Here is a 14,414-nt window from a genome sequence, read left to right on the forward strand (position 1 = left end):
GAATGATGTGTTCTAAAAATAGGGGACGGAAGCTAAAATAGTTTCCTACACTACCTGATAGTGGTGCTCAGTGTAAAACTTAGTGATACACTGGACTATAATTAGGATGAGGTTAAAATCACTAGCTAGACACCCACATTTAGATATTTCCAACTAAAAGAAAACAGCCCTCGGTCACTTCGTTAACGAATTAACCGGGTTTCAACACTGCTAGCAGTGTCTTCCTCAGTCTTCCACGATGATTCCGTGCTTATACTCTATCACACGCTTTTAGTCATAATTCTGTGACCATGTTACACACCATTCTTCGATTTAAATTCTGAGGAACACACTCCTAAAGTGTTGAAACCTGGTTAATTCGTTAAAAATACTAACCGAGGGCTGTTTTCTTTCAATTGTAACTATTCACGGTCTCTGAACGTGCAGCCATGTTCAAAATTTTTTAGATATTTGTTTCCTGCCCTCTTTTCGTGCAATTAAGCGGGTGAGCGATCTCCGATGACTGAGCGAACAGTGCACACCACTAAAGCACCGTACATGTTAGGAGCACGAATGTGTACTTGCCCAATTGTCGCATATCGGATCCATTACTCACTATCCTAGGGAGTAATCCGCAGTGGACTGGTAGTGTTTAAAGAGAATAGTGGTGCTTAATTACTGTCTCGTAAATGATTTTTTGTTAAAAACATCAACACATGTCGAGATACGAGCGTGGAAGAAAAATTCATTGCCATGAAACTTAGATCCGTTTTCTTGGACCTCTCATCGAAAAACTCCATACGCGGGCAGTAGTGGGCAGCTTAAAGAGCATTTGGAACTGCTTGAAGTAGAGCTTCCTCGCTGCCAGACGCGGGACCGAGCCGGCGGCAGATCTAGTGGTCCACAGTTGGCGCTTCTCTATGGTCGCAGTTGGTACTGATGACAGGAAATCCCTATCCTTCCAGAGTAAATTAGGATCTAAAGATTCCAGGACGCAGGCGATTGAAACCACGCAACTTATTCCATTTCTATTAATATCAGGAGGAAGATTTTCAGATGGTTGCTGCCAATGACGACGGCTTCACCTGGAATTTTCAGATTTCCGTTACTACCTTGGATGATAGTTCGCAGGACTCTCTCTAGTAGGAAGGTTGTCCTGGATCTGAATCTCTGGACAGTTGGTGCGCTATCATATAGATCAGCTAGGTTGTTGACCAGCTGTCCGTTCGATAATAAGGTTGTAACAAGACGTCGGTTGGCCTCGTATATGTTAGAGTACTTGAAAGGCGGGTCTAGCCCAAATGGTCAGCGCAAATATTGCGTCTGCCTTACGGCCAGAAAGAATATAGAGCTGCTTGGAAAGTACCTGTTGTCAAACATTCGATTACTCTTCTGATGTTAGGTATTTGTTAAACTTGATAAGTGGTGTGCAGAAAGTTTTTGAATAAAAAAATTAAAAACTAAGTGTAGTATTCGAAGTAGACTGTTGCTGCGGGTTGCCGCAGTGACGAAAATAGCTGGCAAACAGGAATGGAGACGGGCATCGGACGAACCTTCAGGTAGATGACCAAAACAATTATTAGCTAGGGTTGTCTCCCCCACTCCCCCCCTCCCCCCCCTCAATCCCTCCCATATTTCCGTTGAGTCTCTAGTAAACGATCTGTCAACACGTTCTGTTTTAAATTAAGTTCTCTAAAGGTAATTCTAGAATAAGCGTAATGACGTTACCGTAACCTTATTAACTACAGAGATGCAGGTATCAAATTCATTTATTCACATGAAACTTTTTTCTGGGACCACTGCTGCTGTTAGCGAGGTTTCTCATAAAATTAATACATGGTCAGCTTATTAATGCAAATCATTGTAAAACAAAAACTAAAATTACAATTCATAACGTAAAGACAGTTAATAATACGAGCTGCATAAATGAAACTTAGGCATATTTCCGAAAATATCAGTCTACGTAGACGTTGATTCCTCTAAATTTGATTCAAATATTCAGAATAGCAGTATGAAATTGAGTGTCCCCTATCTCGGCGTAGTATTTTATTGATGAGTGAAGCATAGCATTCAACCACATGAACGCGAGGAAAACCTAATTTGGAACACATTCTTAGCACGCATTAATGCCTTTTACATTGCCATGTAAGAGGCATCGCCGTTTGCGGCGCGATGTATTTCGCGGCAACCAATGGCGGGCGGGCAGGCAGGTAGGAATCGCCGGTGACGTGACGCTTTTAGCAGAACTTCCCAAGTTACAAGGGGCCTTGGCAGTAACTCTGAAGTCTCAGTGATTCTCAGAGTAGTGTGACGTAAGCATCAATTGACAATGCTGTGCACAAGCTCTAACTGAATCACCGGCTCACTCATTCAGGTACTATTGATGGGCATCACTAGTCATAACCATAATGGAGAGGATGACTCTCTGAAAAGCTCTTGGTGATGAATCTTAGCTGAACTCAAAGTATCGACGTTAGTTCCCGAAACCTGTGTGACGTCAATCCAGAATGTGGTGTAAGCATCATCTAGTTTTCAGATAGCCTGTTTTTTACAATCAGACTTCGAAGCATTTCTGCTAGTACGGACTGTAGTAAAGTAGCTTCCAGATACCTTAAACTTACTACCAACGAACCACCGTGGACTCAGCTGAATATTGTCATACTTAAGTATGTCACAAGCAAGATTTGGTGCTGTTTCATCCATGCGTTACAAAAGGGGAGGGGCTATACTTTACGCCTATATTGTGGAAAAAAAGTAATGTAGTCAGTTACTTCATCCTTTAAAATTTTGAAAAAATAATTTTATCTAATGAATTACTCCAGCAGATTCCGTATATCTTTCAAATTTTCCAGTTAAATTTAATCCAAAACTTTAACTCCTATTAGCAGATATCACTTTCCCAACAAATGTCGTGTTCAATATTTATGTTCAGGACCTTATTTATACATTACCTGTTTAAAAAGTATCTTGAGTAAAAACAACCATGAAGTATATGTGCATTTTTGTGTTTCTTGTGGAGGCAAGAAGACTGTAGTACAAGTTACTAAAAGTACTTTGATATTGCTAGGACTGTGCTAAAAGGTATTTCCAGGTCCTGCACCATACTCAGTCATCAGTACCTCTTCAAATAGTGTGTTAATGTAGTTCAACAACAATTAACGAATCTTGTTTTCGGACGGGCACACGGTACCCCTCCTTGGTAATGTTATGGAAAAAGGCTTGGTTTTGCTCAGTTTAATACACTAAAGAGCCAGAGAAACTGGTACCTCTGCCTAATATCGTGTACGGTCCCCGCGAGCACGCAGAAGTACCGCAACATGACGTGGCATGGACTCGACTAAGGTCTGTAGTACTGGAGGAATTGACGCCATGAATCGTGCAGGGCTGTCCGTAAATCATAAGAGTAAAAGGGGGTGGAAATTTCTTCTGAAGAGCACGTTGCTTCATGTCTGGGCAGTTTGGTGGCCAGCGGAAGTGTTTAAACTCAGAAACGCGTTCCTGGAGCCACTCCGTAGCATTTCCGCATGTGTGAAGTTTCAAATTTCCCATACACATCCATCCGCTCGATACAATTTGCAACGAGACTCGTCTGACGAGGCAACATGTTTCGTCATCAAAAGTCCAATGTCGGTGTTAACGGATCCAGGCGAGGTGTAAAGCTTCGTGCCGTGCAGTCTCAAGAGTACACGAGTGGGCCTTCGGCTTTGAACGCCCATATCGATGTTTCGTTGAATGGTTCACACGCTGACACTTTTCGATGGCCCAGCATTGAAATCTACACTCCTGGAAATTGAAATAAGAACAGCGTGAATTCATTGTCCCAGGAAGGGGAAACTTTATTGACACATTCCTGGGGTCAGATACATCACATGATCACACTGACAGAACCACAGGCACATAGACACAGGCAACAGAGCATGCACAATGTCGGCACTAGTACAGTGTATATCCACCTTTCGCAGCAATGCAGGCTGCTATTCTCCCGTGGAGACGATCGTAGAGATGCTGGATGTAGTCCTGTGGAACGGCTTGCCATGCCATTTCCACCTGGCGCCTCAGTTGGACCAGCGTTGTGCTGGATGTGCAGACCGCGTGAGACGACGCTTCATCCAGTCCCAAATATGCTCAATGGGGGACAGATCCGGAGATCTTGCTGGCCAGGGTAGTTGACTTACACCTTCTAGAGCACGTTGGGTGGCACGGGATACATGCGGACGTGCATTGTCCTGTTGGAACAGCAAGTTCCCTTGCCGGTCTAGGAATGGTAGAACGATGGGTTCGATGACGGTTTGGATGTACCGTGCACTATTCAGTGTCCCCTCGACGATCACCAGTGGTGTACGGCCAGTGTAGGAGATCGCTCCCCACACCATGATGCCGGGTGTTGGCCCTGTGTGCCTCGGTCGTATGCAGTCCTGATTGTGGCGCTCACCTGCACGGCGCCAAACACGCATACGACTATCATTGGCACCAAGGCAGAAGCGACTCTAATCGCTGAAGACGACACGTCTCCATTCGTCCCTCCATTCACGCCTGTCGCGACACCACTGGAGGCGGGCTGCACGATGTTGGGGCGTGAGCGGAAGACGGCCTAACGGTGTGCGGGACCGTAGCCCAGCTTCATGGAGACGGTTGCGAATGGTCCTCGCCGATACCCCAGGAGCAACAGTGTCCCTAATTTGCTGGGAAGTGGCGGTGCGGTCCCCTACGGCACTGCGTAGGATCCTACGGTCTTGGCGTGCATCCGTGCGTCGCTGCGGTCCGGTCCCAGGTCGACGGGCACGTGCACCTTCCGCCGACCACTGGCGACAACATCGATGTACTGTGGAGACCTCACGCCCCACGTGTTGAGCAATTCGGCGGTACGTCCACCCGGCCTCCCGCATGCCCACTATACGCCCTCGCTCAAAGTCCGTCAACTGCACATACGGTTCACGTCCACGCTGTCGCGGCATGCTACCAGTGTTAAAGACTGCGATGGAGCTCCGTATGCCACGGCAAACTGGCTGACACTGACGGCGGCGGTGCACAAATGCTGCACAGCTAGCGCCATTCGACGGCCAACACCGCGGTTCCTGGTGTGTCCGCTGTGCCGTGCGTGTGATCATTGCTTGTACAGCCCTCTCGCAGTGTCCGGAGCAAGTATGGTGGGTCTGACATGTGTTCTTTTTTCCATTTCCAGGAGTGTATAGCAATCTGCGGAAGGGTTGCAATTCTGTCACGTTGAAAGATTCTCTGCAGTCGTCGTTGGTCCCGTTCTTGCAGGATCTTTTTCCGGCCGCAGCGATGTCGGAGATTTGATGTTTAACCGGATTCCCGATATTCCCGGTACACTTGTGAAATAGTCGTATGGGAAAATCCCCACTTCATCCCCACTTCATCCCCACTTCATCGCCACATCAGAGATGCTGTGTCCCACCTCGTGCGCCGACTAAAACACCAATTTCAAACTCGCATAAATCCTGATAACCTGCCATTGCACCAGCAGTAACCGATCTAACAACTGCGCCAGACACTTTTCTTACATAGGCGTTGCCGACCGCAGCGCCGTAAGCCTGTTTACATATATCTGTATTTGAATACACATGCCTATACCAGTTTCTTCAGCGCTTTAGTGTATTTGACGAGGTAACTGGTTCCTCGTCGTTTACGATAAATTTATCAGATTCGTACACACACAGCCAGATTTTCTGAAGAAACTGCTAATAAGTCTGTCTGGGAATCTTCGCAGCAATTCCACTTCAAAGAACAGAAATCTTTCAAACCTCGAAACGTGCAGGCTGATATGATAAAGGACGTAATGACCATGCCGTTAAGCGCCTTAATTCTGTCGGTGGAACCACTCTTACACGGTCTTAAGCTGTTCAGTTAAGAAAATTCAGTGGACATTACTATGAATTTGATTTTAAATAAGTTTATTAAATGTTGACAGAATAATTAAGATACTTTAGAGTAAAAGCTACAGAAGCTAAAATACGTACTATTGTTTTTGTTACAAATAGCCTGGAATTTTTTGTTTCATTCTGTCGTTCGATTTGTTGATATTGGCCAGTGTAAGCATTGATGTATGTAGGATTCTGTGGTGTTGGTAATATACTGAAAAAAGTGTGTAGCTAAGGTCTTTGTCTATATGAGACAAACTAAACCCAATCAAATACTCAGTGTCGATAGATTTCATAAAGAATAGCATGGGAAGTGTTTCTCCAATAACATATGCTGCGACTTCAAAAAACTGAGACTATCTTATGATAACCTGCAGCGCTACAGTCAGAATTATCCGAGCAATGTAGATTGCGTTCAAATCAGGTTACGATCTCTGGGTTGTTCTGTTCAAAACCTTACCAAAAAGAAAAAAAACTGACGCAAATGTATTAGCATGAACATTTCCTACCAACTGTGATAAAGCCAGAACATTACACAAAACTGTTTCTCTCAATATGTGAGATTATCCACCACTTACCGACCTAGAACTTCACCAACGGTTAACTGAGAACCACATATGAAGATTCGTAACTAGACTAGACTAGGCCTGTGACTTCTCCTTCGGCGAGATAAGAGGGCCGTTTGAAAAGTCCGTGCAAAGTCAGAGATTGCACCACCGGCGCGTATCGAGGTCATGTTTAGTTAGTAGCAACGTTGGAAAGAACGCACACACAGTATCAGGCATATTGTTCTATTTCTTTGTGTTTGGCGTTAGTGTGAATCAAGGAAGTCGTGTGATTGTCCAAAAAATGAACGAAAAAAATTTAGTGTGTTGATTAAACATTACTTTATGAAAGGCAAAACGCCTCGAGACTAAATGTATGCTTGATAAACATTGACTCTGCACCTTCGATTAGAACAGTTTATAAGTGGTTTCAAAATTTTCGGTGTGGCCATATGGGCACAAGTGATGCTGAACGTTCTGGATGCCCTGTGGAGGTTACGACTCCAGAAATCATTGATAAAATCTATGATATGGTGATGGATGACAGAAGAGTTAAGGTGTGAGATTTCTAGTGCTGTGGGTATCTTGAATGAATGGGTACATAACATTTTGCTTAAACATTTGGACATGAGAAAGCTATCCGCAAGATGGGTTCCGCGATTGCTCACGCTTGACCAAAAACGGAATCGAGTGAAGTGTTGCAAGGATGGTTTGTAGCTGTTCAGGAGGAATCCATATGCTTTTAAGTGTCGTTTCGTCACTGTGGATGAAACTGGGATAAATTACTACGCTCCTGAGACGAAACAACAATCTAAGTAATGGGTTACCAAGACAGAATCTGCACCAAAAAGGCGAAGACCATTCCTTCGGCTGGAAAGGTTATGCCGACTGTCTTTTGGGATTCGCAAGGGATAATCTTCATCGACTATCTGGAAAAGGGTAAAACGATTACAGGTGCATATTATTCATCGTTATTGGACCGTTTGAAAACAGAGCTGCAAGAAAAACTCCGGCGACTGGACCGCAAAAAAGTCCTTTCCCATCACGACAATGCACCATCACACACCTCAGCATTTGTGGTCGCAAAATTAATGGAAATAGGATTCCAACTCGTTTCACATCCCCCCCCCCCCCCCTATTCTCCACACTGGGCTCCCTCGGACTACTATTTGTTCCCCAATTTGAAGAAATGGGTGGCGGATAAAGATTTTATTCAATTGAGGCGACTGCAGCAGGTAATAGCTATTTTTCAGACATGGACCATTCCTGTTACTCAGAAGGGATCAACATATTAGAACAGCGTTTCATGAAGAGTTTGTCGAAAATGAGACTACGTTGAAAAATAAAGGTTTGCTCCAAACACGTAAGTGGTTTTTATTTTTGCACTAACTTTTCAAACGCCCCTCGTATGTGCGTAGAAATCACGTTCCTGAGATACAGTTGAACTACAAGAAGCGCAGCAACGAGCTACGCGCACGACGACGACGCAGAAAAAAACGGCGAGACGCCACATCGGTCACACGACCGCTCCTTCTGTTTGCTCCGGCCAGGCTCAGATTGTTCCTCGGTGTTAAAAGTACCAGAGATGGCGGCAGGCCACGCGCTTACTGCCGGTTAACCGGATGTGCTGACGAGCTTTAAGCTACGTAGAGGGCACATAGAGCTTAATTTGCGCTGACGCGTCACACCTATATCTGGATCGCGCATGAAATTTTTGGTTTCCGTGACGCAAATTGCCTGCCGCTGCCGTGCATCGCTTGGCGGCATCCGCACTAGACGGCAGGTGCTGCGCTATGCCGGTCCAGCTCGCCTTCGGCAACCGCCTGCCTCACCCGCGACCCGGCGGACACATGGCTGCGCGGCCTGCCAGGCGCTACAAACAGGTAATCTCCGAACAGGATCGCGCAACACAGTTCCGTTCCTTGCGTAGAAAAGTTCTCAGACATACTAACTACACTGAGGTGGCAAGTTATGGAATAGCGATAAATAGGCGCCGGTAGTATCGCGTACAGGGGGTAGCATGTCATTCTCAATGGAGAGAAGTCTTCCGAAGTAAGAGTGATTTCAGGTGTGCCGCAGGGGAGTGTCGTGGGACCGTTGCTATTCACAATATACATAATACCTTGTGGATGACATCGGAAGTTCACTGAGGCTTTTTGCGGATGATGCTGTGGTATATCGAGAGGTTGCAGCAATGGAAAATTGTACTGAAATGCAAGAGGATCTGCAGCGAATTGACGCATGGTGCAGGGAATGGCAACTGAATCTCAATCTAGACAAGTGTAATATGCTGCGAATACATAGAAAGAAAGATCCTTTATCAATTAGCTACAATATAGCAGGTCAGCAACTGGAAGCAGATAATTCCAAAAATTGTCTGGGAGTAGGCACTAGGAGTGATTTAAAATGGAATGACCATATGAAATTAATCATCAGTAAAGCAGATGCCAGACTGAGATTCATTGGAAGAATCCTAAGGAAATGCAATCCGAAAACAAAGGAAGTAGGTTACAGTACGCTTGTTCGCCCACTGCTTGAATACTGCTCACCAGTGTGGGATCCGTACCAGATAGGGTTGATAGAGATAGAGAAGATCCAATGCAGAGCAGCGCGCTTCGTTACAGGGTCATTTAGTAGTCGCGAAAGCGTTACGGAGACGATAGACAAACTCCAGTGGAAGACTCTGCAGGAGAGACGCTCAGTAGCTCGGTACGGGCTTTTGTTGAAGTTTCGAGAACATACCTTCACCGAGGAGTCAAGCAGTATGTAGGCATACCGACAATCCTTCTTTCCACGAACAATATGAGACTAGAATAGAAGGGAGAACCGATATAGGTACTCAAGGTACCCTCCGCCACACACCGTCAGGTGGCTTGCGGAGTATGGATGTAGATGTATAAAAGGGCAGGTGCATTGACAGAGCTGTCATTTGTATTGGGGTGATTCACGTGAAAAGGTGTCCGACGTGATTATGGTCGCCCGACGGGAATTAAGACTTCGAACGCGGAATTCTACTTAGAGGTAGACGTATGGGACTTTCCATTTCGAAAATCGTTAGGGAATTAAATATTCAGAGATCAACAGTGTCAAGTGCGTGCCGAGAATACCAGCTTTCAGGCAGTACTTCTCAACACAACGCAGTGGCCGACTGCCTTTACGCAAACGCCCCTGCTCTCGGTCGTTGTCAGTGCGAACAGAAAAGCAACACTGCGTGAAATAGCTGCAGAAATCAATGTGGGACGCACGATGAATGTATATGTTCGGACAGGGCGGCGATATTCGGTGTTAATGGGCTGTGGCAGCAGATGACTTACGCGAGTGGCTTTGCTAACAGCACGACGTTGTCTGCAGTTCCTCCCTGGGCTCGTGACCGTATCGGTTGTACCCTAGACGACTGGAAAACTGTAGGCTGGTCAGATGATTCCCGATTTCGGTTGTTAAGAACTGAGGGTAGGATTAGTGTGTGGCGCACACCCACGAAGCTTTGGACCCAAGTTGTCAACAAGGCGCTGTTCAAGCAGGTGGTGACCCTTCAGTGGTGTGGGCTGTGTTTACATGGAATGGACCGTTTCATCTGGTACAACTGAAGTGATCATTAACGGCCACTTGACGACCATTTGCAGTCATTGATGAACTTTGTTACCAAACAACGATGGAATTTTTATGGATGAAAATGCGTCGAGTAAACAGGCATTGTTCTCAATTGGTTTGAAGAAAATAATAAAAAATTCGAGCGAAATGGTTTGGCCAACCATATCACCCGACATGAATCCATCGAATATTTCTGGGACAGAGGTCTGAACCGGCAACAGTGCCGGGTCTGAACCGGCAACAGTGCCAGCATGGCTCAATATTTCTGCAGGAGATTTTAGTCGCTTAAGTCCAGAGGGTGCCCTGAAAGATACTTAACAGAGTTTTAGAGAAAAGTTTCTCCACTAGATATAAAACCAGGCTTTCCGTATTATTTGTCAGTTGTACTTAACTGCAATTCCCTGAATACCACGAAGCAAACTAGTCAGGAACCAAACACTTAGGTTCTTTGTATAGCCTGATAACCATAGTCGGTCATACATATTGTAAATTGTAGATGAAGTTAAACGGGTGGATACCGCTTCCCCTAGCATCCGAAAGGCGTACCGCACTGACACACATAGTCGGCTAATATCCAGGATAGCACCACGCGCGCGATATCATGTATCAGATTCGATCCATGATTTTTTTGACTTACTGAACAGAGTAGCTATACTGGCGGGAATTTTTCCACGGAAACGAGTTATTTGGGTGTGACTCAAGGAAGCTTCATAAGATCAGTGATGTGTCAATAGAGCCTTCATAAACAATTTCAGATATGGATACCAGCATTGTCAGATTATTTACTGGCTATAGTTGTCCTCATAACATTCGCCTCTGAAAGACTGTAAGGGAATGCAGAAAGATTTGGACCAAATTCCTGTTCGATGCAATGAATGATTGGTCTTAAAATATGGATGATTCACAGATAATGCCAACCACGGAACACAGTAGTACCGAATTAAGAGATATTTACACATGACGTGCTCTACGTGTTCAATACTAACGTAATAATAAGAGATATTAAATGGGACAAACTCGTAAAATCGTTAGTAGCGAAGACGAAAGGAAGACTCAGATTTGTTACAAAGGTTCTCGGAAAGTACAAAGAACGTCAGAACGTCTACAGGAAATTACACAAGACGCTAGTGAGATCAGTTTGTTACTCCAGCTTTAGAAGTGCGTAAGTGCGTAAGTGGGTATAAGACCTCGATAGTTCCAAATTGCTCTGATAGGACCATAACAGTTCTGTATAGCCCAGATGCTCATGGAACATACATGCAAATTTTCGGGGAAAAAAGAAATACTCTTCAGAGCTAAACTGTTGGTTAAATGTATATAACCATGTTCGAGAAACATTGTGCAACAATTCTGAAACCATCCGATATGTAGGCCCTACGTAGAGGTAAGAGTATAAGTTAAGAGGCATGTGGACAGCTATTTTTCTTCGCTCAGCACGAGACTGTAAGAAGACAGAAAATAGCAACACTGGCACGAAATACCGTACGCCTTGCACTGTAGTGTCCTGCAGAGTCTATTTGTTGATGCAGACCTGATACGATCGTAGGAATTAAACAAATCTGTTGAAAAACCCGTACCTGACGTCCTTCGAAGAGAAGTGGTGGTTTCCCAGTATCTTGCCCCAAAATAAAAGCCCGCTCCTAGTTCGATCCACAGCTGAACCATTTTCATAGATACCTTAGATATCCCCCCTACTCAGTCTGCTTAACGCCACACTGGCAAAGAACTAACAGCCATTTCCGTAGGTGTTCATCACCAACCACCTGCACCATGCAAGACCTTAAGAGAGCTAGGCCAAATGCACTTGAAGTGTCCAATTTTTGGTTGGTATTTTGTGTAAAATTGTCCCCCCCCCCCCCCCCCACACACACACACACACACACACACACACACACACACACACACACACACACACACACACACACACACACACACACCCCTACCTTTTGACACGATAAATAAATATCACCATACAAGGCTACTCGTGTCATTTAATACCTGATAATAAATCCAGTTGTGTAACACTGAAGGCAAAGCCAACATTATTATTTCGTTCCACGGAGTACATAAGTTTACTTAATCTGTAATTGCTAATAGCCAGGATTTGCCTAAGACCTGTATTATCAAACTTTAACTAGGTATCAATAAAACGTTTGCAGTGGGTCACTTCATCGCTGAGAAGCGTCGCCTGCGAAAGCGCCTCGCAAACAGCAATCCTGTCCGCTATGTCAACCATTAATAAAACTAATCTCTCAGCGTGAATTGTGGAACTTTTTTTGTACAATCTTGTAATCTTTTAAGTCAATGTTCAGTCCATAGTCATTCCTTGTTTTTATAGCAGCACGCTATTTTCGGCGAAGGAAAATGCTTTTCAAAATAGCGGAATGGTTCATTCAAAGCCAAAATAGCGCTCTTCATAATTCCTCTACAGGTCAGTTAGTGCTCTGTCTCAGATGACATAGACATTGACTGAAAATCACACGCGTAAACTAAATTTTTCAAAGAAAATTCCACGTGTGCGTCGTCGCATGAGTGTTGTTGGAATCTTCCGCTCTTCCATTTTCTCTAGTGTTCTGTAATTTTCTTGACACGAAGGAAACCGATATCATGACAGTAATGTTGCAGAGTAAATGGTTTCAGTTATCAGGTTGTCTCAAAGAAACGTCTGCCGATGTTCCAGGAGAAACGTTAGCCTAACTCGTTTCTAATAGGCTTGCTACTGTGCGGTCGACATCCCCACATACCTTAGATACAACTGTGAAGTTTCCTAATGAAAGCGCCGTCGGTGTTGCGTTAAGCGTTGCATGCCAGGAAACGACCGACACTATTTCCTTACCCCGTGTTTTGTACTTCGTTGTTACGAAGTCCACAGGTTTGTGCCCGTCTTAGATCGGAAACTCCTTTCTAAGGTGCTCCCCCTAATACGACGTTCTAACAAAATCTCATACTGCCGTTACGCCATCTGTCTGGAAATGATACAAACTATTCTGCTAGCTTTCGTACATAATTGTGTGAGTCTTTGAAGTAGATAGACAGCCATTCGCCAAGCAGGATGAGGTACCAGGTAAAACTTACGGCAGCCGTTGTTCCAGACCAGAGAAGTCCGCGCTCGATTGGCGGTTTCGAACAGGACGTAGTCACCACCGTGTTTAACAGAGAGAGGTCGTTCCGTTTCATTCGGAACGACCGCAAAATAAAGCTGACTTACTGGCCGATTAAATGAGACTTGCCTGGCATTTTATATTAATGGAAATGTTGGTCTGTTGCTCACAACTGATTACGCTGTTCGTTCCGTACATTAGTATTAACAAAAGAACGGACTTTCGAACATTTCTTCCATACATCCAGACTGAGATGGTCCACAGGGTGTGAAAAAGTTGAAAAAAAAAATTTTTTCATTTTTACCTCAATTAAAAAGCTTCACATCAATATTTAAAGGTATAATTACCAAATTGATTCTATTTCTTCGCTGTTGTAGCCAAACATCATCGAAATGAAGTTTGCGATTCCAACTTCTTCAGTGCACAAATGCAATCTGTAGGTGAACTGTATTAAAGTATTATATAGCATTCATGTCACATGTTGTTGTATTCAGTGCAGAGACTGGTTTGATGCAGCTCTCAAAGTTACTATTGCATCCTACATCCTTCTGAATCTGCTTAGTGTATTCATCTCTTGGTCTCCCTCTACGATTTTCACCCTCCACGCTGCCCTCCAGTACTAAACTGGTGATACCCTGATACCTCAGAATGTCCTGCCAACCGATCCCTTCTTCTAATAAAGTTGTACCACAAATTCCTCTCCTCCTCCATTCCATTCAGTACCGCCTCATTCGTAACGTTATTGAACCATTTAACGTTTTGCATTCTTCTGTAGTACCACATTTCAACAGCTTCACAGCTTCTGTTCTCTTCTTGTCTACACTGTCTGTAATCCATGCATGACTACACTCCACACAATTACTTTCAGAAGAGACTTCCTAAAGCTTAAATATATACTCGATGTTAACAAATTTCTCTCTACTTCGACCATCCTCAGTTACTTTGCTGTCCAAATAGCAAAACTCGTCTACTTTCTCATCTCCTAAACCAATTCCGTCAGCATCACCTGATCTAATTCGCCTACATTCTATTATCCTCGTTTCGCTTTTGTCGATGTTTATCTTATATCCTCCTGTCGAGACAGTGTCCATTCCATTCAACTGTTTTTCAAAGTCCTTTGCTGCAGACTTACAATGTCATCGGCAGACCTCAAGGTTATTTCTCCCTGGATTTGAATTCCTTCTCCAACTTTTTCTTTTGTTTCCTTTACTGCTTGCTCAATATATAGATTGAATAACATCGGGATAGGCTACAACCCTGTTTCTCTCCCTTCCCAAACACTGCTTCCCTTTCACGCCCCTCGACTCTGATAACTG

General features: G+C 44.4%; 1 protein-coding gene across 2 annotated transcripts in view; it reads left to right on the forward strand.

Moving 5' to 3' along the window:
- LOC126416086 (coactosin-like protein) overlaps nucleotides 1–14,414 on the forward strand; it is a 176,969-nt gene that overhangs the window by 141,552 nt on the left and 21,003 nt on the right. The window contains exon 1 of one of the 2 annotated variants that reach the window (XM_050083578.1): nucleotides 8,169–8,289. The exons of the other annotated variant lie outside the window; for it this stretch is intronic. Coding sequence (XP_049939535.1) covers nucleotides 8,200–8,289 — 90 coding nt within the window. The 5' untranslated portion in view covers nucleotides 8,169–8,199. Of the gene's footprint in view, nucleotides 1–8,168; nucleotides 8,290–14,414 lie in introns of those variants that run through there. 2 annotated transcript variants of the gene reach the window in all.

Source organism: Schistocerca serialis, chromosome 8 (assembly GCF_023864345.2).
Source record: "Schistocerca serialis cubense isolate TAMUIC-IGC-003099 chromosome 8, iqSchSeri2.2, whole genome shotgun sequence".
Taxonomy (NCBI): domain Eukaryota; kingdom Metazoa; phylum Arthropoda; class Insecta; order Orthoptera; family Acrididae; genus Schistocerca; species Schistocerca serialis.